The sequence below is a fragment of the Schistocerca serialis genome, chromosome 5 (genome assembly GCF_023864345.2).
Source record: "Schistocerca serialis cubense isolate TAMUIC-IGC-003099 chromosome 5, iqSchSeri2.2, whole genome shotgun sequence".
Taxonomy (NCBI): domain Eukaryota; kingdom Metazoa; phylum Arthropoda; class Insecta; order Orthoptera; family Acrididae; genus Schistocerca; species Schistocerca serialis.
The window spans coordinates 508,326,445-508,352,812 of NC_064642.1; the positions used below are offsets into that span (position 1 = coordinate 508,326,445).

At 39.2% G+C, this 26,368-nt stretch overlaps 1 protein-coding gene across 2 annotated transcripts in view; it reads left to right on the forward strand.

The window, feature by feature from the left end:
• The window catches only part of LOC126481467 (nuclear transcription factor Y subunit beta), a 102,800-nt gene that overhangs the window by 62,327 nt on the left and 14,105 nt on the right, over positions 1–26,368 (forward strand). For both annotated transcript variants that reach the window (XM_050105243.1, XM_050105244.1), the window contains one exon: positions 14,691–15,043. In XM_050105243.1, coding sequence (XP_049961200.1) covers positions 14,691–15,043 — 353 coding nt within the window. The remainder of the gene's footprint in view (positions 1–14,690; positions 15,044–26,368) is intronic.

Here is a 26,368-nt window from a genome sequence, read left to right on the forward strand (position 1 = left end):
TTGGAACAGTCCCGCCATTCCGTGGTGTTTGTGTGGATCCCAGGACACATCAGAATCCCCCGGCAACCGACAGGCTGGCCAAACAGGAGACGCCAAAACCGCTTCTGGAGGTAGGCATCTCTGAAGCTGACCTGCATTCTGTCTTACACCGCAGGGTTTTCCAGCTTTGGGAGACGGAATGGCATAACAGCACGCACAGCAAACTGTGTGTCATTAAGGAGACTGTGAATGTGTGGAAGTCTTCCATGCAGGCCTCTCGCATGGAACCAGTTGTCTTCTGCCGACTCTGCATTGGCCATACATGGCTATCGCATGGTTACCGACTCCGTCGTGAGGACCCACCTCAGTGTCGCTGTGGCTCCCAAATGACAGTCATCCACCTCTTGCTGGACTGCCCACTTTTTGCCGCTCTGTGGTAGACTTTTAACTTTCCCAGCACCCTGCCTTCGGTGTTGGGCGACAATGCCTCCACAGCAGCTTTAGTTTTGCGTTTTAACTGTGAGAGTGGGTTTTATACGTCTAAGTTTTAGCGCATGTCCTTTGTCCCTCCATGTCCTCCACCATAGTGCTTTTAGGGTGAAGGTTTTAATGTGTTGCAGAGTGGCTGGCTTTCCCTTTTTATTCTCGTGGTTGACCAGCCACTGTAATCTGGTTTTATGTTTTACTCCCTTCTGTTTCTAGCATCTCTCTGTTGTTTTCTTGTCATCTTTTGTTCCTTTTAGTGTTTTTTGCCTTCCATTCGTTCTTGTGGATTTTCCTTTCTTTCCGTTTTGTGTTATAAATTTCGTCCGTTGTATTCTCACCCTTGTGGCATTGTTTTATTAGGAACAAGGGAATGATGACCTCGTAGTTTGGTCCCTTCTCCTGCCTTTAAACCAACCTGCCTATAAGAACCCAAGGTACAATTTCAGGGCTTGGCAATCTGGTACAACCTTCAGATTGATTACCCTCCAATCCTTTGCTGAGACATTACAGTTCTGTGCCCCCTATCACCTACTCCAGCCATACCTGTGGAAGATACTAAAATATCAAACCAAGAGCAACCAATGGAACCACTTGTGTTGTTTATCAGCTAACTAGTGCCAGTTGAACAGCATTTCATGTAGATGTACCATCACTAAATTGAATGAGTACACAAGTAGGCTAGTAACTCTACACCTTGGGGAATACCCAGTTCGCCGTTGCTAAACATGCTCTTGAGGATGACGCAGGTGACCTGAGCGCTTGCTATAACACACTGGTTTTTGAGATCCTCTATGATGATACTAGTTTCCTTGAACTTCAGAGATGAGAACTTGTCCTCCAGCACATCCTTCCATCCCGACACCCTTCTGGACTTTATCACCCTGTGTTCCATCATCCACCTAGGGGCCCCACAGTTCTTTTTGTGGGTACAAACGTGGCGCACAGGGGACCCCAGGCTATTGCTGTCTTTCCGCTCTCCTGGGCTGCATCCCTTCCCCATATCCACTCCTTCCCATCCTAGCTCCTGCTCCCCCCCCCCCACCCCCTCCCCCCCTCCTCCTCCTCCTCCTCCTCCTCCTCCTCCTCCTCCTCCTCCTCCTCCTCCTCCTCCTCGTCCACCACCCTCCTCCTCGCTCAGTGTTCCCCTTTATGACGATCTGATTATTCCCTCATTTCTGCTATACCTTCTTGATCTTGTGTTCTATTTTTCCACTCTCAGTTTTTTCAGCTTGTTGTGGTCTCCCTGGGGTTTGATCTCCATTTCTAAATTTTGTTTCCCAAGTGTGAGCTACGTTGTTTTGTGGCATTGGGAATCCCAGCGACGACTGCTGTGCCAGGTGGCTCTTGCCATGGCTAGGTGGCTGTCACAGGGTGAGTCCCTGATTGGATTGTGTGGTACCAGGTTGTACAGTCTGCACGTGAAGCATACTATGGTCGATACTTTTGGATACTCTTCCTCGGCTGTTTCTTCAAAAAGGAACAGTTATCTCTCTGCTTCTACTTCTGCATCCTTGGCCCTGACCACCCCCCTGGGATAACAGCCAGGCCTGTTGGCTTGGGGCGAAACCATTTCCTCGTTACTTGGTTTGTTCCAGGACAGGCGATAAGTCTTTTGCAATTTACCAAACTACTTTTTTTTCTTAACATATCAAATATAATTTTGGTGAAATTAACTCGCTCAGTAAGATACCATATGGTTCCTTACTGATTAAAACCTGTTCTACCAGACATTTGACTTGTCTTTGTATTTGAGAGCACTTAGGAGACACCCCAGAGGGCATAAGTCCTCACCAGTCATTTAATATGATGGCGTGAGAGTGTTCATTTCGTCCAGAGAGGTCCTAAGGATAATCGCGTTGATACCGGCACTTGCATCCTGACTCTGGAGTGAGAATACCCTTCTTGAAAAAGTGAAAGTTATGGTTTACTGCTGTGACATGAAGCCCTTATATCACCACCCACACGCTGCTTGTAGCACCTTATTGCAGCCCCCCCCCCCCCCCCCCACCCCCCAAATCTGCATAAAACTCATGATATCACATGGCACCATCATATCCTTGTCACCTTAACGAGTGAGGCCTCCGTGGTCTGCTCCCAGTTTTTATCTGGAAGAGAATGGGGTTCCGCTCACTTCTGTTTTGATTGTACGACAATCAAAACTTTCTATCAGTAGTCTTATGGTGGCTGCAGGACCTATGGTGACCCCATCTTTGTATGTTGATGATTTTTGCACTTATTTTGTGTGTCCACAATCAACTTTGCTGAATGCAGTCTGCAGGGATCAATACACCATGTGCAGTCTTTAGCTCTCACTCGTGGGTTCCATTTTTCGGCTGCCAAGACCTACGTTTTGCTGTTTTTGTTGTCACTATACAGTACATCCCCATCCAAATCTGTAGCTTTATGGCCAGTCCCTCAATGCGGTGGACTCGCATCGTTTTTGGCGAGTGGTCTCTGATGCCTGGTTGACATGGCTTCTCCCCTTCTATGGCAACTAAAGTTGGTGCGCTGGTCATACCTCAGTGCTCTTCGATGCCTCAGCAACAGCAACTGGGATCTGGTCTGCTCTACTGATACAGCTCGACACAGCGTTGGTTTAGTCCTGTCTAGATTATTGGTATCATTGTTGACATTACAGATGCTCTACCTGATACACCATTGTGGTGTAAAACTGGCAACTGGTTCTTCTGGACTAGCCTCATGATCACCTTCCTAGCAGAGGGTTATGTTCAACGATTATGGGCTCTGCATCAACAACAGTTGATCACTTTTGTGTTACACATCTGCTGTCCCTGGAGCATCTGAACTACAGTTTCCTCTTTCCATATATGGAGATCCACCTCCTGCAGTGGCAGCCCAGGTCTAGTTATCACCATCTGCATCTGGTCCGTCTCTCTCTCTCTCTCTCTCTCTCTCTCTCTCTCTCTCTCTCTCTCTCTCTCTCTCTCTCTCTCCTGACCCCCAGCTCTCCCCTCTACTAATTTTCTTTGGGCCCACTCGCGTACACCTCTGGGTGGTGCACCCCCGTCCACAGCACTGTCTCGACTTGTCACAGGTTCCGAAAGACTCGGCTTATCCTGAAGCCTGAAGCTCTCCACCATCATTTCTTCTCTATTCTTGACACATTTTGGGGTTCAGAAGTAGCTTATACTCATGGCTTTATGGTTGCTGATGTTGCTGGCATCTCTGGTGCTCTTTACCCCATCTGTTTCTGCACCATGAGTCCTTCCTCTTGTGTAGTGACTCTTTGAGCAGTTTACAAGATATCAGCCAGTTTTACCCCACCATCCCTTGGTCCTGACTGTCCATGGTTCGTCGTCCTCAATGTGGAAGCTCAGTGGTCTTTCTGTGGACCCCAGGTCACATTTGGTTCCTGGGGAATTAACTTGCTGACAGGCTGGCCAAATTGACTATTGCCAAGCCACCTATTGAGATCAGTATTCTGGAATCAGACTTTTGAACAGTATTACACTGGCAAGTTCTAAGGATTTGGAATACAGAATGGCATACTCTGATTTTGCTGAACAAACTACAGGTAACAAACGAAAGCACAAATTTGTGGAGATCCTCCGTGCAAGCCTCTCGCAAGGAGTACATTGTCCTTCGCCAGCTCTGCATTGTCTTACTTGGCTGACTCAGTCATCTCCTCCATAGCAAGGAGCCACCCCACTGTTGTTTTAGCGCCCATTTGATGGTGGTCCACATCTTGCTGGACTGTCCTCACCTAGCCGCCCTGTGTTGGACTTACATTTAATCTTCCTGACTTGCTACCCTTGGTGTTAGCAGATGATGCCTCAGTGGCTGACACCTGATTTTATGTTTTATTCATGAAGAAAGTTTTTTACCACTCTCTATAAGGGAGGCATCTCAGTGTTGGCAGCCCAATGATACATTGGTAGGATGCCCTGTTGCCTCCTCTGCTCCAAATGGCAGCAGCTGTCTGGGCTTGCTGGTCCGACCAAGCCCCCACCCCACACGTTCTTTTACTCTTCTTCCCCCTTCTCACATGTTTTATTTGACTTGGTGTCCTTCCTCTGTTTTCCTGTGCTCCTCGCACCCTGTTCATGTTGTTTTGGGTATTGGTGGGTGGGGTGCCTCTGGTGAGTGGTGGGCGGGTTATGTTCCCCCTTGCATTTTCTGCCTTTAGGGACCTCTCTCTGCTCTCTGGATGGGACATCTTGCCCCTCCCCCCTCCTTGTCTTTATACCTTTCTCTAGGCTTTGTTGACCCATGGTAAACCTTGGATTTCATACACTAGGCCCTGGTTTGCTGTTCCAGGTAAGGAGAGGGGACTGATGAGCTTGTAGTTTGGTCCCATTGATCATTAAGCCAACCAACCTGTTTCATTACTGCTCTTATGCATTTTTCTTCCCCTTAATCTGTCTTTACTTCCCATTCCATTCTTGTAATCTTTGGGCTGAAGCTAGCACGGAGCTTATCTATGCTCTCTCTGACCACCTCTCTCCAGCACCTCCATTTCGTGTACCCTCGACCTCATTGCTGGTGGGAACATCTGCTCCTGAGGTATGAGTGACCTGCTTTTCCTTTTTAACCTTCCTCCCCCCCCCCCCCTCCCCGATGGAATAACTATTAGTTCTAAAAAGCTAGGATGTGTATCACTTTTACATGTGTGTATTGACCGTGCTACACGTTTCACCTCTTGATGGTAAGAAGTGGCCAGAAATTGTCTCATAATTAATTAAACAAAGCATTGTTATACATTATTTAAATTGAAATAAAATTATTAAATAAGCCTTCACTTCAGATGCACCTACTGTAGTTAATATTTGAAAAGAATAATATTTAATTAACAATAGCCACAATTTTACACATTAAAGATTTATAAATGAACTAGGCCAATCTAAATCTAGTGAGCTGCCACTTGTTTGTTACCAGGGTGGAATGCAAACCTACCTAGTGGTAAAGGAAAGCTCTTTTCTCTAATGAAGGTCTAGCGTGCACACTGAGGAACTTTTTTCTGGTACATTATCTCAACAGTCAAAAGGACTCATGAGGGCTGTAAATGCAAATGAAGCAGCTCTTGGCAGCTTGCAGTGTGTGGCACTGTAGGAACCTTGGTGATGTATCATCTACTACGATAAAGAACTGACACTCGCACTCATTACCTCCATCCCAGCTACTGGGAGAGGTTCCCCAGTAGGGAGAAGTGAAGTGCTGAACCAAGCTGTTTCTTGAAGAAAGCCTCAAGTTCACAAGCAAATCACATTGCTACATTTTAGTACAGTTACAAGCTTCCTCCTTCTGTGCGGCGGTTGGTGGAACTTGCAGCAATTCCCTGTGTGGTTTTCCATTAGCACCTCAGCATTTGGCTGTCTTGTAGTGGAAGCTAGGGCCTGACATAGACAATATTGACGTCACCAGTTGCCGTTACCATCCACCAATTCCCTAATCATCCAAATTATGAGATACTTATTCATGCCAGTTGACGCAGAGTGGGCTTCCAAATTGGTATTAGTTTAGAAATTCTTTGTAGGGACTTTCACCTCCCTCCTCTCAATTGTACACTTTGGACAACCGTATGTGTTCACTCCCTGGTGTGTACCCATACCACAGGTCCAGTTAGAGGTATTCCAGGGACCTGAAATATTTGCTGTCACTATAATTTTCCAATATAGATTTGTCTCAGTTCTCCACTGAACTCCGGAAATGACTGCGGAGAAGCCCTTGGATGTTAGCGCGCCAGGTACATACTGTCTGCGGCCGCGAGCTTGGCTCCAGTTCACCGCCAGCAATGGAGGGTGAAGCTTTGACAATGCAAGCCACTTGTGCTGGCGAAACATCAGTAAAATCATCAGACAAACGTCAGCTGAAGAACCAGAGACAGAAGCAAATAGGCAGTTTGTCAACAAGTGGCCATGAAAGCCTTAAAAATTTTGTGTAACTCATAATGTTCGAACACAGTATATGTTCCAAAATACTACTGGAAAACTGTGTTTTAACTCTGCTTTAATGGCACTGTAATCAGTAACACTACCATTGCTATCAGGCAGTGAAGGTATTCTCTTGCCGCTGGTGTACTTTACATACAACTAGTGAGTTTGTGCACCATCTACCTCATTGTTGTTATGGGTTAACTTTTTAAATGAGCACTGTAATCAAAGAAATACATCTTATAGTCTGCATTGCAGAAATATTCCTGGGGATAGTTTATTTTCACTCCGTTCAGTACTCAGTTATGTTCAGTTCATGTAAGATCATCCTTAGTAGTCCAGCAACAACTCACCACACCTAAAGAGCCTGAGAAGCAAGAATGTTGTTTTCTTTTTTTTTTTTTTTTTTTTTTTTTTTTTTTTTTTTTTTTTTTTATGTCAAAACTGAAATTTATGGAAATTGAAACAAGAGTGAGGCAAAGCAGTTCCATGCTTCCAAAACTATTCACAGCAGGTCTGGAAGTGGTCTCCAGACCTATAACCTCAGAGCAGAATAAGTCAGTATATGGTGAAGGAACTCATCTGATCCATCTCCATTTTACTTATGAAGTTGTGTAATTTGCCTCTTGTGCAGGTATCTTGTATAATGAATGAGGAAACTTACTGTATGAAACTTGGAAATAGTTTTGAAAATCCATTATCATAAGAATAAAATAATTTGTAATTATCGTGCTGAAAATGGACAAAATTAGCAACAAAGGCACATAACCAGGTGTTGCTTTTGTGTTTAGGGTAGATGAGGACTGTAACTGGATGGACAGAAAAAGAAATAACCAGAAGACTACAAATGGCTTGGAGTTGTTTTGGTAAAATAGTTTTAAAAACTAAGCTACCAAAATTTTAAAATGTAAAATACACAAATTGCATGTACTAGAAGTTTTTACATATAGCACTGAAACATGGGCCTCTTATGTAAAAACCATTCAAAAACTGAGAGCTGCACAGAGCTGTGATGAGATGCATATTGGGAATTATGAGGATAAATAGGATAACAAAGAAAATGAATCCAGAAACAAACTGGAGTGCACGATGTGATTATAATCACAGCGAAAATGGAAGAGGGCAGGTAGTTATGCAAATGGATGGTAGATGGACCAAGGGAGTTCTTTGCTGGATTCCAAGAGATAAGAAAAGTCTGAGATGACGAACTAAATGTGATTTTTGAGATGACAACATTTGCAGATTGATTTGTGGCAAGATTTTAAATGTGATTTATTTTTTTAACGCTTGAATTCATCGCTTACTGTGTTTAAAAAAATACGCAAAATGTCAACAGCAAATGGATATGAGGGGAATAATCCTGAATGTAAGCTAGAAATTGATAATGTGAACATTAAGCTACCACTGCTTTGGATAGAGAAGCCAGACATCTGTTTTTGTCAAGCTGTAGTGCAATTTCGATAGCTGTTATAGGTACAGAGCAACTAAATTTAACTATTTGCTTACTCAGCTGGAGACAAAATCTGTTGAAAATATATGGGATCTAGTTACAAGTGATGAGAACAAAAATATTCTCTTGTGAAAAATGAATTTTGATTGTATTTAAAGAAAGTGAAGACCAAAAACTTAAAAATCTCTTGAGTGGTTTAGAACTGGATGATACGAAGCTTAGCCTGTTATTAAGACAAATGCGGGGCTGTGCCGGTACTGATGTGTCGGACAAGATCTTAAAAACATTTTGGCTTGACAAACTTCCTAGTAGCATTCAAAATATTTTGGTTATATCTGACAAAACAGTGGATAAGACTGCTCAAATGGCAGATCATATGGTTGAAATGCACTTTGTTGGGAGGTTAAAACTGCATCAGTTCAGTCCATTTCATCAACATCCCCATCCATGTCAGTCTACAAGAGCTCCTTTTAAGAATTGAAGAATTGGAAACTGAGATTAAGATGCTCTGAAAGCCAAGTAGCAATGATTGCACAGTAGAAGTAAAAGCAGAACAAAATTCAATAAAAATGGTAAATATTGCTATTATCATTTTAAGTTTGGCACATGTCTATAAGCCTGAAAAAATGTAGTCGGGCTTGTCAGCGGCCAAATAAGCAAAACTAGAAGGTTTAGACACAACAGCGGCTGAGTGTTCTACCCCAGTACCTGCAGTGAGCTGCCGATATTGCTTACTTGTTAAAGATTGAAATGGTGGAAGATACTTTCTGGTAGGTAGTGAAGCAGATGTGTGTGTTACACCAGCTTCAAAAGACTAGAAAGTTAAATCCTCAGACTTGAATCTGCAAATAGGTCAGAGATAAAAACTTGTGGTACAAAGCTGTTAGCCATTGATTCAGCACTCAAACACAATGTTAAATGGCTCTTTGTTGTAACAGATGTATCAAAAGATGTGTTGGAGGTTGATTTCCTTCATTATTACTTGATGGTCTCAAAAATAAAAAGTTTATAGATAACATCACCTTATTAAACACTTCAGCAGAAAATATCTTCCACCATTTTGATCTTTAACAAATGGGCAATATTGGCAACTTAGTGCGAGTACTGGGGTAGAACACTCAGCTGGTGGTGTATCTACCCTTTCTAGTTTTGCTTATTTGGCCACTGACAAGGCTGAACATATTTTTCAGGCTTACATCCATGTGCCAAATTTAAAAAATGGCAACAGCAATATTTACTGTTCTTGTCAAATTTTGCTCTGCTTCTACTTCTACTGTCGACGGTAAAAAGTCGGTAAGCTCACTCTGTGCAAGATGCCTCTTTTCAAAACTTAGGGCTCTATCACATGGGGACACCATGGCAGGTCTGCTTCCGCTCTGCTGGCAGCGCTCAGGTCTGGCTGTATGAGATGCCTTGCAGAGATGCCAGAAAAGTACCTTCAGTATCCACTGAGTAGAAGAGCTGGTAGCCTTGTGTGAAAGTTCAAAGTAAAAAGGGAATGTAGAAAAACACATTCTGAGTACATCCCTTCATTGGTGGTTGTGACATAAACGAGTTGTTTTACATGCTGTATAATGATTTAACAAATTACAGTGCTACATTTTCCAATTTCTTGAGTGTGTCGGTACGTTCTTTTGACAAGTTAGTGGAGATCTCCCGAGTTTAACTGACGAAAAAGGGCACTGTTTTAATGAACGTAATCTCGCCAGAGAAAATAGATTTTTGTGACCTGTCTAATCGGTAGGTAATTATTTGTTGTCTGCAGTGATATTTACCATTTTAGTTTTAACTGTAAAATATATATAGAATTTTTTTTCATTTTTGTTTGTAAAGTCTGTTATTATAAACCGAAATTCACTTTACAAATATTTTAGACAAAATGTAGGAAACTTGTCTCATTTGTTTACATATCTTATCTCTCAAAATACTTCTAGTGTGTCTGATGTTTTGGACCCTTTAGCATCACTTTCTGCGGCAGGAGATGTATCTGTGCTATTTCGATCTGAAATTAGGTTCTTCCATAGCCCCATAGTAAAATGTGCTTTGTCTGGTAGGAACTTCTTGTGATTGAAGTGGAGCATCAGGACCAGCCTATGAGGAAATTGAGGATCAATAATTTCCAAAAGCTCCAGCCACTTGGAATCCTGAAGGTGCATTATTATAAGTAGTGTAAACATGATTGTAACGTGGAGGGGCTTGGCCTTTGAACATGGCTTCATTTGTGATGCTCATAATTCCAAAAACATTTTTTCCCAGTTCGCATTTTGAGTAGTCCTGAGATAGTGTCCAAAGTAGCTGATCTTATCCGAATCTCGCAGATAAAAGATTTGGTGTAAAAACTGTCCATAGCACTCACATGGGCAAATAACCAGGTACGGATGTACGGCAGGTAGCACTAGGCAGGTCTGCTGGCGTCCTGGTGCAGGAGTGGCCATAAGCAGGTGTGTGTTTAACTGGCAGTGCTGCCAGGCCTGCCAGCAGAACGGCATGATAGCCACTCTGCCTACAGAGCTGCCACACTCAGGTAGGTGCCAGGTGTGGGAGGCTCCATTGTGTCCCAAGCTTCTGTCTGGCATCTGCCAGCAGAGCTGCTGTGGCATCCCAGTGCGATAGGGCCCTTTAGGAGAAATTTCCTGAACTAACAAAGCTATACATACCAAAGGTGTTGAAGCACATAGTGCAGCATTACATCACTACGTCTAGTGGTCCACCAGTGTACAGTAAGGCTCATAGATTGGACCTACATAAATTGCATATTGCTAAAAAAGTATTTCAGTTTCTGTTAAATAATGCTATTATACATCCATCACAAATGCTATGGGCTAGTCCACTAAACCTTGTTAAGAAACCAAATGGTCAGTGGCAAGTTTGGGGAGATCGTCACCATCTGAATGACTGGACACTGTCAGATTGCTATCCAGTTCCACGAGTTGTTGATGTAAATTTCATGCTTCAAAAGGAAAAAAAGATATCCTCAAAGATTAACCTACTGAAAGAGTTTTACCAAATTCCATTAGCCAATGATTAATAAACAAAAATTGGCTATTATTGTACCTTTTGTCTTTATGCATTGAATTATATGCCCTTCGGACTTCATAATGTACCTAGCACATTTCAGAGGTTTATACGTGAAGTTTTAACAGAATTAGATTTCTGCTTCCCGTATTTGGATGATATTTTGATAGCATCAGAATGTCCAGAGCAACATGTTGAGCAACTAAATTCACCCATTAAACAGATGAATTAGCATGGTTTTGTAATAGATATTGGAAACTCAGTATTTGGTGTAAAAGGTCTAACATTCTCGGGATATTTAGCTACACCTGCAGGAATGAAGCCAGATCCAGAAAGGGTAGCAACAGTAACGAACTACAAATGATCAGAAGGAGGCACTGCTCATATGAAGTCAAGGTGATTTATTTTGAACTTAGAGCATTATTACGGATCATCAATTTCTGCTGTCGATGTTCGAAACACGCTGCTGAAAACCAAGCTTTGCTGAATTATTTACTTAAAAGGTACAATTAAAAATCGCCAAAGGCATTTTTTGCCACAAATGCAAATATTTTGCAAATACAACACTTTTGACATTCCCCGGTTCATGTAATCAACCCACGTTATTTGTGGATGCATCAGATTTTGCATTAGGTACGGCACAGCAACATTGGCGAGATACAGTGGAGGACAATGTGAATTTTTCCCCAAAAAAGTTCACAATGACACTAAGTAGTATTCCACATATGACAGAGAGCTGCTTAGTATATACATTGCTGTCGAATATGTCAGATGATGATGATGATGATGATGATCTTCATAAACTACAGTCCAGTCATCATACATCACTTGAATTAAAATACCATCGACAAATGGAGATACAAATTACTCGCCCTTATATTCCTGAAGCCTGTAGGTATACTGTTTACCAACACTATCGCACTTTATGTGTATCAGTACAGAAAAGGATGTCCAAAATTAGATGAAAACATGTACTGATTGTCAGAAAAACAAAGTATCACAACCTGTTAAAAGTGCTATTAGGAAACTTTCCCAGTAGTGATGAACGCTTCAAAATAAATTACCTTGACTTCATATGAGCAGTGCCTCCTTCTGATGGTGTAACAAGCATCAATATAGTTACATATTGGCTAGATGTAGTATTTGTTATGGACATAAAAGTCGAAGCAGTGGTGAGGGCATTTTTAAATTATTGAATAACTGGATTGGGAATGCCATACCAAGTATTGACTGACGATGGAAAACAGTTAACTTTGAGCTATTCTAAGCACTATCAAAAATATGTGGTTGCAATCAAACCAAACTACAGCATATCACCCTCAATCAAATGGAAAAATTGAAAGATTTTATCAAACACTTAAAGCAGTGATCCGTGCTATTGCAACTGCTAAATGGACTCAAATAATACTTTTAATCCTTTTCAGTCTTCAGTGCTCCATTAGACAGAACACTAATGCTACAGCTGCAGAAATAGTTTACAGCCCACCCCAGGATACCAGGTGATGATTTTCTCTTCTCCTCCCCCCCCCCCCCCCCCCCCTCCCCCCCCCCCCCCCCCCCCCCCCCCCCCCAAGAGTATGGCACAGTAAGGGATGCAGACTTACTCAAATTGTGTCACAACTGAAACAGTATATGAATCATCTAAAACCTGTACAATATCCCCACAGAGCAAAAGAGACAGCATTCATACATATGGGCTTTAGCAACTCAGCGTACGTTTTTGTAAGGACTGATCAAGTGAAAAGGCACTAGAGCCTCCATATGAAGTGATTGAAAGGACCCCAAAGTTTTTTTTACTTAAAGTGAAAGACCAGATAAAAAGTATCTTTATACCTGATGAACAAAAATAATAAGCACCACGAAGACATTTGAGTGGAATTGTCAACCCAGGTCCAACAAGAAGACTCTAGAGAGAGGTAAAAAAAAAAAGGTGTGGTCATTAAATTCAATTTCCAACGAGATTAGTTGAAATCATAAACTGACTTCACTACTGAGAAGGAGGTGATATGCAAACATGACAAAGTACTTTGTTTTCATTTGTATGTGTTTGTGAAGTGTGTGCCTTAATAATGTTGACATAGTAGCGTTATTATTCTTTGGACTTTAACAAAAAAGAAGGTTGTTTCTCCATGGTTATTTCAATCAAAGTTTCATTGTGTGCAAAATAAGAAAATAAAATAAATGGAAAAATCTAAAGTGAGTCACTTACTGAACATAGTGCGCAATATATGCTTGAATATAACCTAAAGACCATAATCCAGTGAAAACTCTAGTGATGCCCTTAATCAAGTAGTCGATGGCAAATAGCTAATCATCGTGATGTATGTATACAATAATGCTCATATTTTGCTTTATATAACCATTTTAAATTACCAGCTTTTGAAACATTTAAGTGTTCATTATTTATTTAGTTGCTGTCACTGTTGCTTATAATTCTTAGTGGTGCTAGTTTAGAATGATTTCATCAATTTTCAATTTATTGCTTGCATTTCTAATATTTTACTGCAAAATAATTACAATGGAACATTCAAAAGATCAGGTCACACAGGTAAACTTAACAAAATATTCAGTGCGTACATCTGGTAAAGTTCAGTGGTTTAGGAAAGTGACCTAAGAATTTTTTGTATCAATGTGATCTTTGGAGAGAGTTTTTTTGCCTGCTACTTGCAACTTCTGTTGTGTCCTGCCTATTCATCCTATGGGGTGTCTAAGAAACCTGCTTTCCTGCTTTCTTAGATCACTAGAAGACTATTCAGGCAAATTGTATCAATGAATTTTTATTACAGTAAAATAAATAACAAGAACTTAACTTTGAGAATTTACGTTGGTGTGTCGCAAGCAATGGGTGACAGACAAAATAAGAAAATCTCTTCAGTATACAAAACTCCTAATACAAGTGAAACAATACAGTTTCTAAGTCGCTGCTGTAGAGCTTGTAGTATGGTCAGTCTTCAACTGAGCCGTGGCCAGGCGGCATGGCGCACGTGTTCTCTTCATCTAGAGGCCACTGCTGTCTTGGTGTCATCCTAGAGAGGGCTGGTCAGCGTACTATTGGCTGATGTCTTCTTCACAGCCCTCTCTGCTCTACCCTTCCTGACCGTCATGCCAGCACTTGACTTTTATGCTGGAACAACTTCTTTCACCCCTGACAATGTTTGTTAATGTGATGAATGCAGAGTTCCATCTTGCTTTGGAGTCAATATTAAATTGTAGATCCCATATAAACATCTGGGTAATCATTTCATTGGCTGGAAAAACTTCAATGGAGATATGCCTAGTAAAGCACTCGGGTATTCAAACCTGCCTTTGGGCCATGTAGTACTCTTATCAGCAGGCCACTCAGTATGTAGCATTCATTAAATAAAATAAATGCGTGATAGCAGATAGAGATTTTTAACAGCTTTTTGGATTTATTTTATTGTAGGAGGTAATAGCTAGAAGTGTGAACACAAGCTGCTCTTACACAGGGATATCTCATATGAAGCAACTCCTACTTCCTCCAGACACTGCGACAAGCGTCAAGTGGACATTTTTGGTACCCACACTCACACTGTGAAGTTGCAGTGTGCGAAGTGGATAATTTTGTATAAGACGAGGACCCTTACTACAATGTGTTTATTTCATTTAATGAATGCCACAAACTGAGTGACGTCAGAATGATGATGAGAGCCTTGCCTCATGAAACACACAATTGAATTGTATCAAGTCCTATTTTAAAGTAATTGAAAGCATAATTACTGATAAATTATCTTTATATAAGTACACCTGTAAGATCATATGTTAATCCATTGTGTTGTAGTACTTCTTTTATAAATTTATTATTAGCTGATTAAATGTAAATGATTTTAATTATTTGATTACATTTTCAGATGATGGTGATGCAATTCTTACAGCTGAAAATACTGATGATTCAAATCAAGGAGGTGGAGATAAACCAGGATACCCATTGAGAGAGCAGGATCGTTTCTTACCAATTGCAAACATTGCAAAAATTATGAAAAGAGGAATACCAGAACCAGGAAAGATTGCTAAAGATGCAAGAGAATGTGTGCAGGAGTGTGTTTCAGAATTTATAAGTTTTATTACAAGTGAAGCAAGTGATCGTTGTCACATGGAGAAAAGAAAGACTATTAATGGTGAAGATATACTATTTGCAATGACCACTTTAGGATTTGATAATTATGTTGAACCTCTGAAACTGTATCTGCAGAAATATAGAGAGGTAACATTTTTATTAGTATCTCTGATTAAATTAGATGTACTCTTTTTCATTTCAACATAAAGATACAATAAACTACAGTTTGTCTGCATTTGCTGATTGTCAAAGTGTAAATTGTAAATTAATTTTGTTGCATTATTACACATTTGTTTAGAGCAAACAGAATTAGTCATTAGTTTTGTGACACAGGAAAACTAAAGTGATGTTGTAAAGGACACACACAGTAATATTGCCTGATACTGCATTTATTATTTTTAAAAGTGATAACCAAAGTATGGTACATTGATAAGTTAGTAAGAACATTTCTCAAAATTATTACTTAAAAAAAAATCTGTTTTTGACCCAGATAGCTGTCAGCCGCCCACCCCCACAACCACAGCAAGATTCTTAAGTTTAGAAACGAGGGGAGAAATAATGACGTAACTGACGCTGACGCTGTCTGGTGTAAATAGCTCAGTTGGTAGAGCATTTTTTCCAGACCCAGCCCAAAACACTGTTTCCATGTGCTGGAATTTCAATTTTATCCGGAATGACTTGAATCTGCACATTATCTCTGTTTGTAAGTGGCATTTTTGGACTGTCTTTAGTTTCTTTTTTTATGATGAAAAAGAAATAGGACTAGAAAGTATAACAGACAACACACACTGAAAACATTCTGAAAATCTGAAATATATGTGTATTGCCTGTTATATTTTCTAGTCATATTTCTTTTTCATCATAAAAAATTAACTAGTAAGACAGTCCAAAAATGCCATTTACAAATAGTCAATCTGGAACCTTGCCTTGTGCAGCCAGTGCTCTACCGACTGAGCTATTTACACCAGACACTGTGTGTGCTCATAGCATCAGTTCTGTCATTATTTCTCCCCTAGTTTCCAAACTTAAAGAATCTTGCTGGGGGGCTGACAGCTGTCTGGAACCAATCATAAACATCTGTCATTTAGTCATTTTGACTTTCATAAAAAACTAAAATGTTCTTGGTGCTAGATTTAGCAAGTGAAATTGATGTGAACACATTACAATGGTTTCATAATTACTGCTCAAAATAAACAGTGAATAGTGTGTAGCATTGTCGTGGAAGTAAGGAAGTAATATTCATTGTTCATCAGAGTAGTCATGGATACACAACCAGGCAGCACTATTCGATAGAGAGGTGGTACATAATGTACCATACTTCCTCAGTTATGAAGAGAGGTAATTGTTTGTGAGAACCCCGAACATAGGGGTCAGAGTTGTGACGGGGATCAAGCTTTTACTTTCCATGGAGCTGTGCTGCCTTGAGAGGTACAGCTGTTTTAGTTATAGAAAACTCATATATCGTTGCTTATCTTCATCAGAAAATTCATAGAAGAAACTTCATTCATAAGTCTCATATTTAGAAACATTGTTGAAATGATTTTAATAGAGACATATGATGTGTTCAATTATCAGATGTCTTTGTGAACATCAATAACTTATTTACACACTTCGGTTCAATAAATATAATTTTTTAATATTTTATTTATTTATTTATTTTTTTAAGCAAAAGACAACTCATTTAATTTTCCTCCATGACCATTAAGAACATGCTTGAATTGTCAAATTGTTTTGACACTTTAATTAATATTGTCATTTGTGCCAAAGTCTTCTCTTCGTGATGTCAATTTTACATAAAATATTAAATGATTTCTTTCAGTGTTTTTTGCATTGTCAGACAATTTTAGTTTCAAAAGTGAATATGAGTACAACTAATTTTAAACTCTCTTAGTGATGAAGAAATATTATCTCAAATTAATTTTACTCTTACCCCAACAAAATTAATTTTATTTTTCAAAGTGTTGGGAAATCTCTTTTATATTTTTCATTTCCAAACCATCTTTTGTTGCAAAAAATGATTTATAAATACATAAAACAATGTTGTGAAAAGGGTAGTTGCTGCTCACCATACAGTGGAAATGCGAAGTCGCAGACAGACAAAATGAAAAGACTTCAGAAAGTGAGCTTTTGGCCGACAAGGCCTTTGTCGAAAATGGACAACATACGCACATCAGCTAGAGACACTGTGTGCGTGCATGTGGGACTAAAAGCTCACTTTCTGAGTCTTTTTGTTGTGCCTGTCTGCGACTTAGCATCTCCACTATATGGTAAGTAGCAACTAACCTTTTTCATAATATTGTTACATTCCATTCTGGATTTTCCATTGTTCGATAAGTACATGAAATGTATTTGTGGTTGCGAATATGAACAACCATCAGCTGTATACTGTTCATATTCACAACTGTGAATACATTTCACGTATTTCGTAAAGGCTGTCATCGCTGAAGTGCCTGTCGCTTCAGACATGCATGCCTGTCTGAAAGAAGTTTGCTTTGTAGTCTGGAAAAACTTGGGCACTGTAATGTCATATTGTATCAGATATATAAACATCTTTGCCAGTGAGACACCTAAGGTTCCTTCCTTCAACACATTCACCAACATAGATTGCAATTTCAGATAATCTTTATTCTGTAAACTTAACTCCCTTAAGCAAATTTGTGAAAATGATCTCCCTGTACCACACATTAGGCTCTTCACAGTATGCAAATGAATACGATCACACTGCTATGTATGATCTCTGACAGAGAATTCAGGATGGTATAAATCCCCAATGTGTTGCAGTCAGAGTATCTAAAAAGATTAGGCATGTTATCTGAGAGGGTCATAATTCGCTTTCTTGAGAACCCTTTCTTCACCGTTTATATTATTCTACAAAGAATCAACTATGCTTGTTGGGGCACTATTGTGAACAAGTTGTGAACGACTATAAGCCAGACATGTTTGCTGCACTACATGTCTTCTTAAGAACATGAAGGCCAGGGAAGCAACAATAGCCATTGTTCTTTTGAAGATGGCATGCACATTCCTAACAATACATGGCTGGGCATTTTCATGTTGAAATTTATCCTGTTGAAATGGCTGAAGGACAGGCAATGTGTCAACTTCTAAAATTTTCCTGATGTTACAGCCATTGTTCAAATTTACTTCAGAGCCTAGGTGTCTAATTTCATGTTGTGAAATAAACACACTGTGGACACAGTTGACCATGCCACTCAGGCAGTGTACTACTTTCACCCATGTAATGGCTGCACGCAGCATGATGTAACGTCACTTAGTGCTGAACAGTGAAAGTGAGGATGCAAAAGGACAATCATTCTTATAGAAAGTAAAAATGTAGTAACAGTATTTAGGGACCGTAAATGACGGATGGTGTAGTTCATAAATCTTCCACACTGTTTGGATCTAAACGATTATAAAAAGTGTCATTCTAACCTTTCAAAACATCCAATTTATTTGCCTGAGAAAGTGTATACAAACATACAAAACAATATTTGGGAGGCAGTACATAAGAATTTTTTTTTTTACTTTATTTGTTAAGCTGCTTCTGTCTAAGTGTTAAATAATGTGTAGAACTGTTATTGTCCATGAGCAGAGCTGATTTATTTGCTCCAACTGTTGAAACAGTTTTCTTAAAACTTTGGTATTTTCTATTTACATTATCTATGCACAGTGTATGCTGTTTCTTTCTTCATGTGTTTTAAAACTTAAGTTTTTTTTCCCATTCTTGTGGGAGAATGCTCGTACGAAGAATGTTGCAGTGTCTCACAAAATAATGAAGCAAACTGTTAAATAAAGATCAAGAAAATAAAAATCCATTACTATAAGACGAGTGAGCATGAGTTAGTAGACTCCAGTGTTAGCAGTTGACACTATTGCCCCGCAGTTCAGCCTATGTTCACTCTACACATACTCTTGATTTTAGAATTCTACACTTACCCAGCCAGCTGAACATTGTTGTTGCATACCCACTCCCACCACAAGTAGTCGGTTCAGAAAAAACATTGTTTGTGTAAAACTGGCTTTAGAACAACATCCTTGTATGTAATTCAGAGAAGCTTGTATTGGGATGTAGCTGGGGAGGGGATGGAAACAGGTTTGGAAACCAGATTACAAGGATTGATGTGACATAAAACGTGACAAGCCAACATCTGGGTGAAAATGACATGGGAACAGTGGAGAGGTAATGAAGAAAATAGTTGATATCATTGATTTTATAAATGAGGCCGCTGTTAATGCATTGGTTTCAGTCAAGTAGCACCATGATTGATTACATAGGGGCACAGTAACCAGCTGCAATGGCGCGTCTAGGGTGGCTAGGTGATACGGAATATGGACGTATGGGTAGTAGGGGCATAGAGGGAGATTGATTGAGGAGACATTATCGGGCTTGGGTGTAGCGATTTGTGTAGTAATTAGTGGTTATGTTGGTTTTCTGGGATGTAATCAGTGTGTTAGGGCTTATACACCATGTGATCAAAAGTATCCGGACACCTGGCTGAAAATAACTTAAAAGTTCATGGCGCCCTCCATCGGTAATGCTGGAATTTAATATGGTGTTCGCCCTCCCTTACACTTGATGACAGCTTCCACTCTCACAGGCATACGTTCAGTCAGGTGCTGGATGGTTCCTTGGGGAATGGCAGCCCATTCGTCACAGAGTGCTGCACTGAGGAGAGGTGTCGATGTTGGTCGGTGAGGTCTGGCATGAAGTCTGCATTCCAAAACATCCAAAAGGTGTTCTATAGGATGCAGGTCAGGACTCTGGTTACATGAAAATAACATCCTTGTGATGGACTGGCCTGCTCACTCTGCCACAGGCCGTGCATTATGAACAGGTGCTCGATAGTGTTGAAAGATGCAGCTGCCATCCCCAAATTGCTCTTTAACAGTGGGAAGCAAGAAGGTGCTTAAACATCAATGTAGGTCTGTACTGTGATAGTCCATGCAAAACAATAAGGGGTGCAAGCCCCCTCCATGAAAAACGCAACCACACCATAACACCACCGCCTCCAAATTTTAGTGTTGGCACTACACACATTGACAAATGTCCATACAATGTTTTACCATTGTTTAGTCGTCCAGTGTTTACACTCCTTACAACAAGTGAGGCGTCATTTGGCATTTACTGGTGTGATGCGTGGCTTACGAGCAGTCGCTCGACCATGAAATCCAAGGTTTGTCACCTCCCACCTAACTGTCATAGTACTTGCAGTGGATCCTGATGCAGTTTGGAATTCCTGTGTAATGGTCCGTATAGATGTCTGCCTATTACACATGACCACCATCTTCAACTGTCGGCAGTCTGTCAGTCAACAGATGAAGTCGGCCTGTATGATTTTGTGCTGGGCGTGTCCCTTCTCATTTCCATTTTACTATCACATCAAAAACAGCGGCCCTTGGAATGTTTAGGAGTGTGGAAGTGTCGCGTACAGCTGGATGACACAAGTGACATCCAATCACCTGACCACGTTTGAAGTCCGTGAGTTCCGCGGAGCACCCCATTCTGATCTCTCACAATGTCTCATGACTACTGAGGTCACTGGTATGGAGTACCTGGCAGTAGTTGGCAGCATAATGCACCTAATATGAAAAAGTATGTTTATGGTGCTGTCCGGATACTTTCGGTCACATAGTGTAGGTGAAAGTCAGACTGCTGGCATCTTCTTTGTCAGGTAATCACTGCATTTCATCATGAAAATATTCCAGTAGATAAAGACTGTTAGGATGATAAAAACAGGCACATTTTAAGGTTGTGTATGACTGTCCTTTCTTTCAGTTAGAGGACTATGTCCTTGAGAAAGGAAGATGACATCTGGAAGTAATTCTGGGATGATAACCAGAGGGTGGTTGGGTGGAAGTGTGGGAGGGTCATAATTGGATGGAGATATAGTCTAGAAGAGAGAGAATTCAATGTTACTTTTCTCAGTTTTGGAGGGAGGGATAGTTGGCAACAAAATCTTTTCATTATAGTAATCTTTGACCAGTCCAACATTAGTGACTTCTGATGTGCTACTAAAGATGGGGCCATAGGAAAGGACTGATGTTCCATGAGGTTGAGGTTTGCAGTGCATTTGTATTTATATAATCATGACCACCATTTAACTGTCCATGTGAATGTATGGATATTGTCCAACACACGATTGAACGGATATTGTCTGTGACCAAGAGCAGAGTTGACCACAGTGTGACAGGACTTGTTGCTGACCATAACATGCTCAATTCCATTGCCTGCCTTCACAACCCATGCTGTTGTGCATCTCTCTGCCTCCCCCCCCCCCCCCCCCCCAAAAAAAAAGGTAATTAATTAATTACGGTCACCAATTGTTACACCATAAATGCAAAACAGACTTTCGTAAAGTCTGTAATGTTTACTTGCTGTTTCTTGGTTCTCGTGTGAATTAAGCCAGTATTGCACAGTTACATAAATAGATCACTTATAGAATTATAAAAATAATATATATAATAGGGGAAAATATTCCATGTGGGAAAAATATATGTAAAAAGCAAATATGCTGTAACTTACCAAACGTGAAAGCGCTGGTAGATAGACACAATAAAAAACACACACACACAAATTTCAAGCTTTCGGGTCATTCCATATCAAATCACCCAATAAAAAATAAATTTTACACCCACCTCCTTAGATTTTCATGAAATTTGGCTCAAATGGTTCTAATACCATCCTGACAACACCTGCAAATTTTTTTTTTTTTTTTTTTTTATTTTTTTTTGGCTGTATCTCTTACAGTTTTTTTTATAAATTTTTAAAGTTTTTATGTTTTGTTTTTTCTGAACCTTCGGAAATGGTCAATTTAATTTGTATTCAAAAGTTTAAATTTGCTTATCTTAAAAACTCTTTTAGATAACATCATGAATTTTTGCAGCAAGTTTATTTATTATACATATTTGAAGATAAAAATGATGCTATTAAAATATATTATTTTCTATGAAAAAAAAATATATATATGTATTTTTTCTTTTTTTTATAACGGATGTTTTGTTTTATAAGAGTCTCAGACCTGATAGAATGCTCAAATTTGTTTTAATTTACTCTTAAACATATAGGCTACTTGATAAAACAAAAATAATGGCTTTTTAACATGTTTATTAATTATAGTAGATTACATTAGAATTATGTACAAAGATAGTTTACTTACGGCACTTATGTATAACCCAACTGATTGCTTGAAACATTGAATTTTTTTGAGTAATTTTGTCTTTTTAATAAACATTAATGCTGATTCAAACTGTTTTTCCACTTCATCCAAGAGCTTTCAGTTCTTTTGATACAGTCTTTTTTGAAGTAATACATTCTCCCAGTGCCGCTTGATTGAGGTGCGTCTACTACACAGACTATGTGCTCCAAAGGCACTATGCAGGAATCTTCTCTTTCAGGCCAATAAAATGATGCAGCGGGTCCTGAAGGATGTAGAAATAGAATTTCTGCATCTTCTTCATCATTGAATATTGTTTTTACCAGGCCAAGGTACCGGTTACCATCATAATTTGCAGCCACATAGCTATTTATGGATGGTTCAACACGAACCCAATCAGAAGAAGAATGGAAAGAAAAGACTAAGGAGGGTTTTACACTATCTGTAGTCCTTCTAATTTCAAGGTTGTTTGTTGGAAGTGGTTTGAAGTTAAGAAAACTTCTTGTTCCAGGAATGGTTCGGGTTGCTGAAAAACGTTTTTCTAGTTTTAACCGTAGCAAATCAACTTCTGTTTTTGTCAATAAAGTGAAAATGAATGTTTTCAATATTTTTTTTCACAAAACTTATACACATCGATTGCTGTCATTATTTGTTCTTTGTCTGAAAGCTGTAGACTGGCTTTCCTTAAAATTCTTTTAATAGTTCCTCCTAGGCCATCACAAATTGACTTCCCATGACTTGTTGCAAAAAAAGAGTGTTGGGCCTTCAAATTAGTCTCTCAAGTGTTCAGTCAAATTTTTAAAACTGTTTCCATTTTTGTACTGCCCAGCCCAACCATCTGTAAAGTAGTGAACTGAGTCAATGTCAGTATGATGTAATACAGCCACTTTGTAATTTCTTTTTGTACAAAGTTAACAAAACCAGTGTCATGTTCTTGGTCATCACTAATAAAACAGTGGTTGGAACCAAAAACATTGTTTTCCTCATTCTTAGAAAAACTCCAACTGGATGTAGAGTACAACCACCTCTATTCCAGTGGTAACTTTGGAGCTCATTTTGTATAACAAAGGAATAATTTTCACTGAAATCCATCACAATAATTGCTGTTTTGGGTGGTGTCTTCTTTCAATCTTTTAATGGCTGCTGATTGGGATTTTGCTATAAACAAGTGTGGGGTCAGCTTTTCCAATGACCTAAACAATAAAGAAATGTAGTCTTCAACGCTGATAGATGTTTGATCATTTCTGCCCTGTCTGTGTTAACCCACTGACTGATTACAATTTCTTCTTCTAAATCATAATATTCACTTAGTTTTTCAGTTAAGCACTCTGTTAGTGCAGTATTTGCAGGACAGCTGTTGCAATGATGTAGCATGCAGTTTTGGTTTTCTGTGTTGCACACAAGCATCTTAATTAGGTCTTTATAAGAGTCTTCAATTTTCACAGCATCCAGTAATAGTTTAACATTCTGGTGGATACTGCATACACATACAGTGTGTGTGCCTGCAGCACCAGCAAGGATACACCATTTAGGTCTCAAGAAACAAAATTTTGAAAAATCCTACTTCTACCTCAGGATTCTCCCATCTGAAAGAATCATAGAGTTCTCTCAAGTTACACAAAATGAGTCTTTTTTGCATGTACACATTTTTTTGAACACTTACTTTGTCTTTTGTTCCAGGTAGCACTCTGGAACTTACATCCTTTTCATAAAAATTGGTTAAAAGTCTTACTGTATTTTCAGAAAGAGTTTTACCTTTTTTGGACCAGGAGTTTCCAAAATACCCTTTTCCGATTTTAGCTTTCTAGCTTGTCGCACCATGTACTCACTTACATTAAATTCTTTCATCACTTTATTTCGAGTCCAAGAATCTGGAGCCAAAGTCAGAATCTGGATTTTTCTAGACCTCCCAACAGATGAAATCTTCTCTTTCATAAGAGAAATCATTACATCAAAATCCTTTGCTTTCTCAACCACACTTTTATCTTCTTTGTCATCATCCGAACTTGGTGCATCATATTTTAATGCTTTTGAAACCGCCTTTTTTGCAGTCTTTTCAATACTGCTAACCTTCCTTTCAAAATAAGACCCTTTACTTTGTTTTGACAAGCCACCTAAATAATCAAGAGCAATGTTTGTTTGTACAAGAGAGTCATTTCTGGATTCCAATGATTCTAATTCAATCATGACTTCATCATCTGTTTCACTTTCATTGACTTCAACTCTTAATTTTTCCTCAAAAGTTACAGCATGTTGAGCAAAGCTTTTGTCCAGGTTTTATGCAAATATTTTTTGTCAGTAATTGTTTAGAAAGATCCAAGCCTACACTTCTCAACAATTTTTTGATGGGCTTTTTGTGTTTTTTTAGTGGGTCTACACATGTTGTTTGATACTTTTCAAAAACATTTAAAAAGTAGTAGCTGTGGTGTGACCATATATTCTTAAATTCACACAGATTAATTCCAGATCGTTAGTGGATCAAATCTTTTTCTTCCTCACTCAATTCTGATACCGGTTGCACCTTTTTTGAAGGTGTGTAGGTTGTTTGGAAACAGATTTTTTTAATAACCCTACACTACAGGTTTGAATATCTGACATACTGATTTCACTTTTGGTCTGATTACTGTTCTGGTTACTTTTATAGGATATTGGAAAAGAATCTCTGTAAACTAAGTAACTGTACTTACTGAGAGTTCAAATAAACTTAATAAAATGCTATTTAAGCGCTATTTAACACTGTAATAATTTTTTACTTCAAAACACGGGAGTAACAAAACAAAATCCAAGTGTACATTGTTACTCCAAGAAGACAAAAACTTATTTTCGGTGTCTAAGTCACTTGGTATTTTTTATTTTTAAAATATAATTAATATTATTTTAAAAATTAGATAACTATTAAACAGGTTAAAAAGCCAACATAATTTTTCTTTTATCTAATAGCCTATACAATTAAGAGTATTTTAAAACAAATTTGAGCTTTCTATCAGGTCTGAGACCCTAGATATTGCAGTTTTTGTAAAACTAAACATCCGTTAGCTAAAACAAAATAAAAAACTTGCGGGTGTGTATACCTGTCCTTTCCCCCCCCCCCCCCCCCCCCCCCCCCCCCCCCCCCTAACGTAAGTCTTTCCACCCCCGGGATTGGAATGAATCCTTTCCCTCTCCTTTAAAAACCCACAACCTTTCATCTTTCCCTCTCCTTTCCTCTTTCCTGACGAAGCAACCTTGGGTTGCGAGAACTTGAAATTTGTGTGTGTGTTTGTGTGTTTTTTTATTGTGTCTATCTACCCGCGCTTTCATGTTTGGTAAGTTACAGCATCTTTGTTTTTATAATAAAAATGTGAAAATATGAAGTATAAACTCTTTTGTGGAAACTGAAAAGTGTGAACTTCAAAATTTGTGTAGTGTCAAAAAATATTGTACTGTATACTCCCATTGTTGACAGAAGTAATTACATTTTATAGCTTCATTAATATTGTTCAGATTCTGTATGCACCCTAAATGAAATTTTTTGAGTAATTGGTAGTCGGTGGATTTTTTGTTATTTCTGCTGAGATTAGCATCCAAATGTGTGTCTATTTTAAGTAAGTATAATGTTTTTTGTAGACTAATAATTTCAATCTGTCAAACCAGCTTTTAGTATCAATGCTGCATGTGCACAACCATACCTTTCTTGCAAGACACATGCAGAAAGCACTTATTTCCTACATCCATTTTCAGACAGTGTTGTTACTTGTTCACTTTTGGAGCAGTTGTAAGCAGATAAATTGCATGCATCATCATTAAAGATCTGTGTTAGTGTGTTGCCCCTCTGCAACTCACTCTTTTACTTCGGTGTTTGTTGCATGTGATTTCTCCAGCTTCCCCTAAGATAGCTTTGCCAGTATTACATTGCTGTACTGTAACCTTGTTGCCTTTTCCTTCATTTTTCACCCTCCATCCCTTCTTTCCTCACCCTTCCACCCCTCCTTGCTTATCTCACCCATTCCACCCAACACAGCTCCTCACCCCTCACTCTGGATGCAGTACAAGGAGAATTTAGGTAGTGCTTATGGGTATGCCTGAATAAAGTAGCGCGCACACACACATAAAGAAACCATTTTCAAAGCAGGATGGCCTGTATGTAGTGAAATGTTTCTCATTATTTGTGCCAAATCGAGCACTCTCATATCCTGTTATGTAACCCTTAATTATTGATATAGTACAGTGGATGAATTCTTCTAGGTTTACACTTCTTATCAAACATGTTCTTAATTACTTATTGCTGATACACTGCTATACATACCCTCAAAGCCAAAATTCATTCTGTTCATTCATG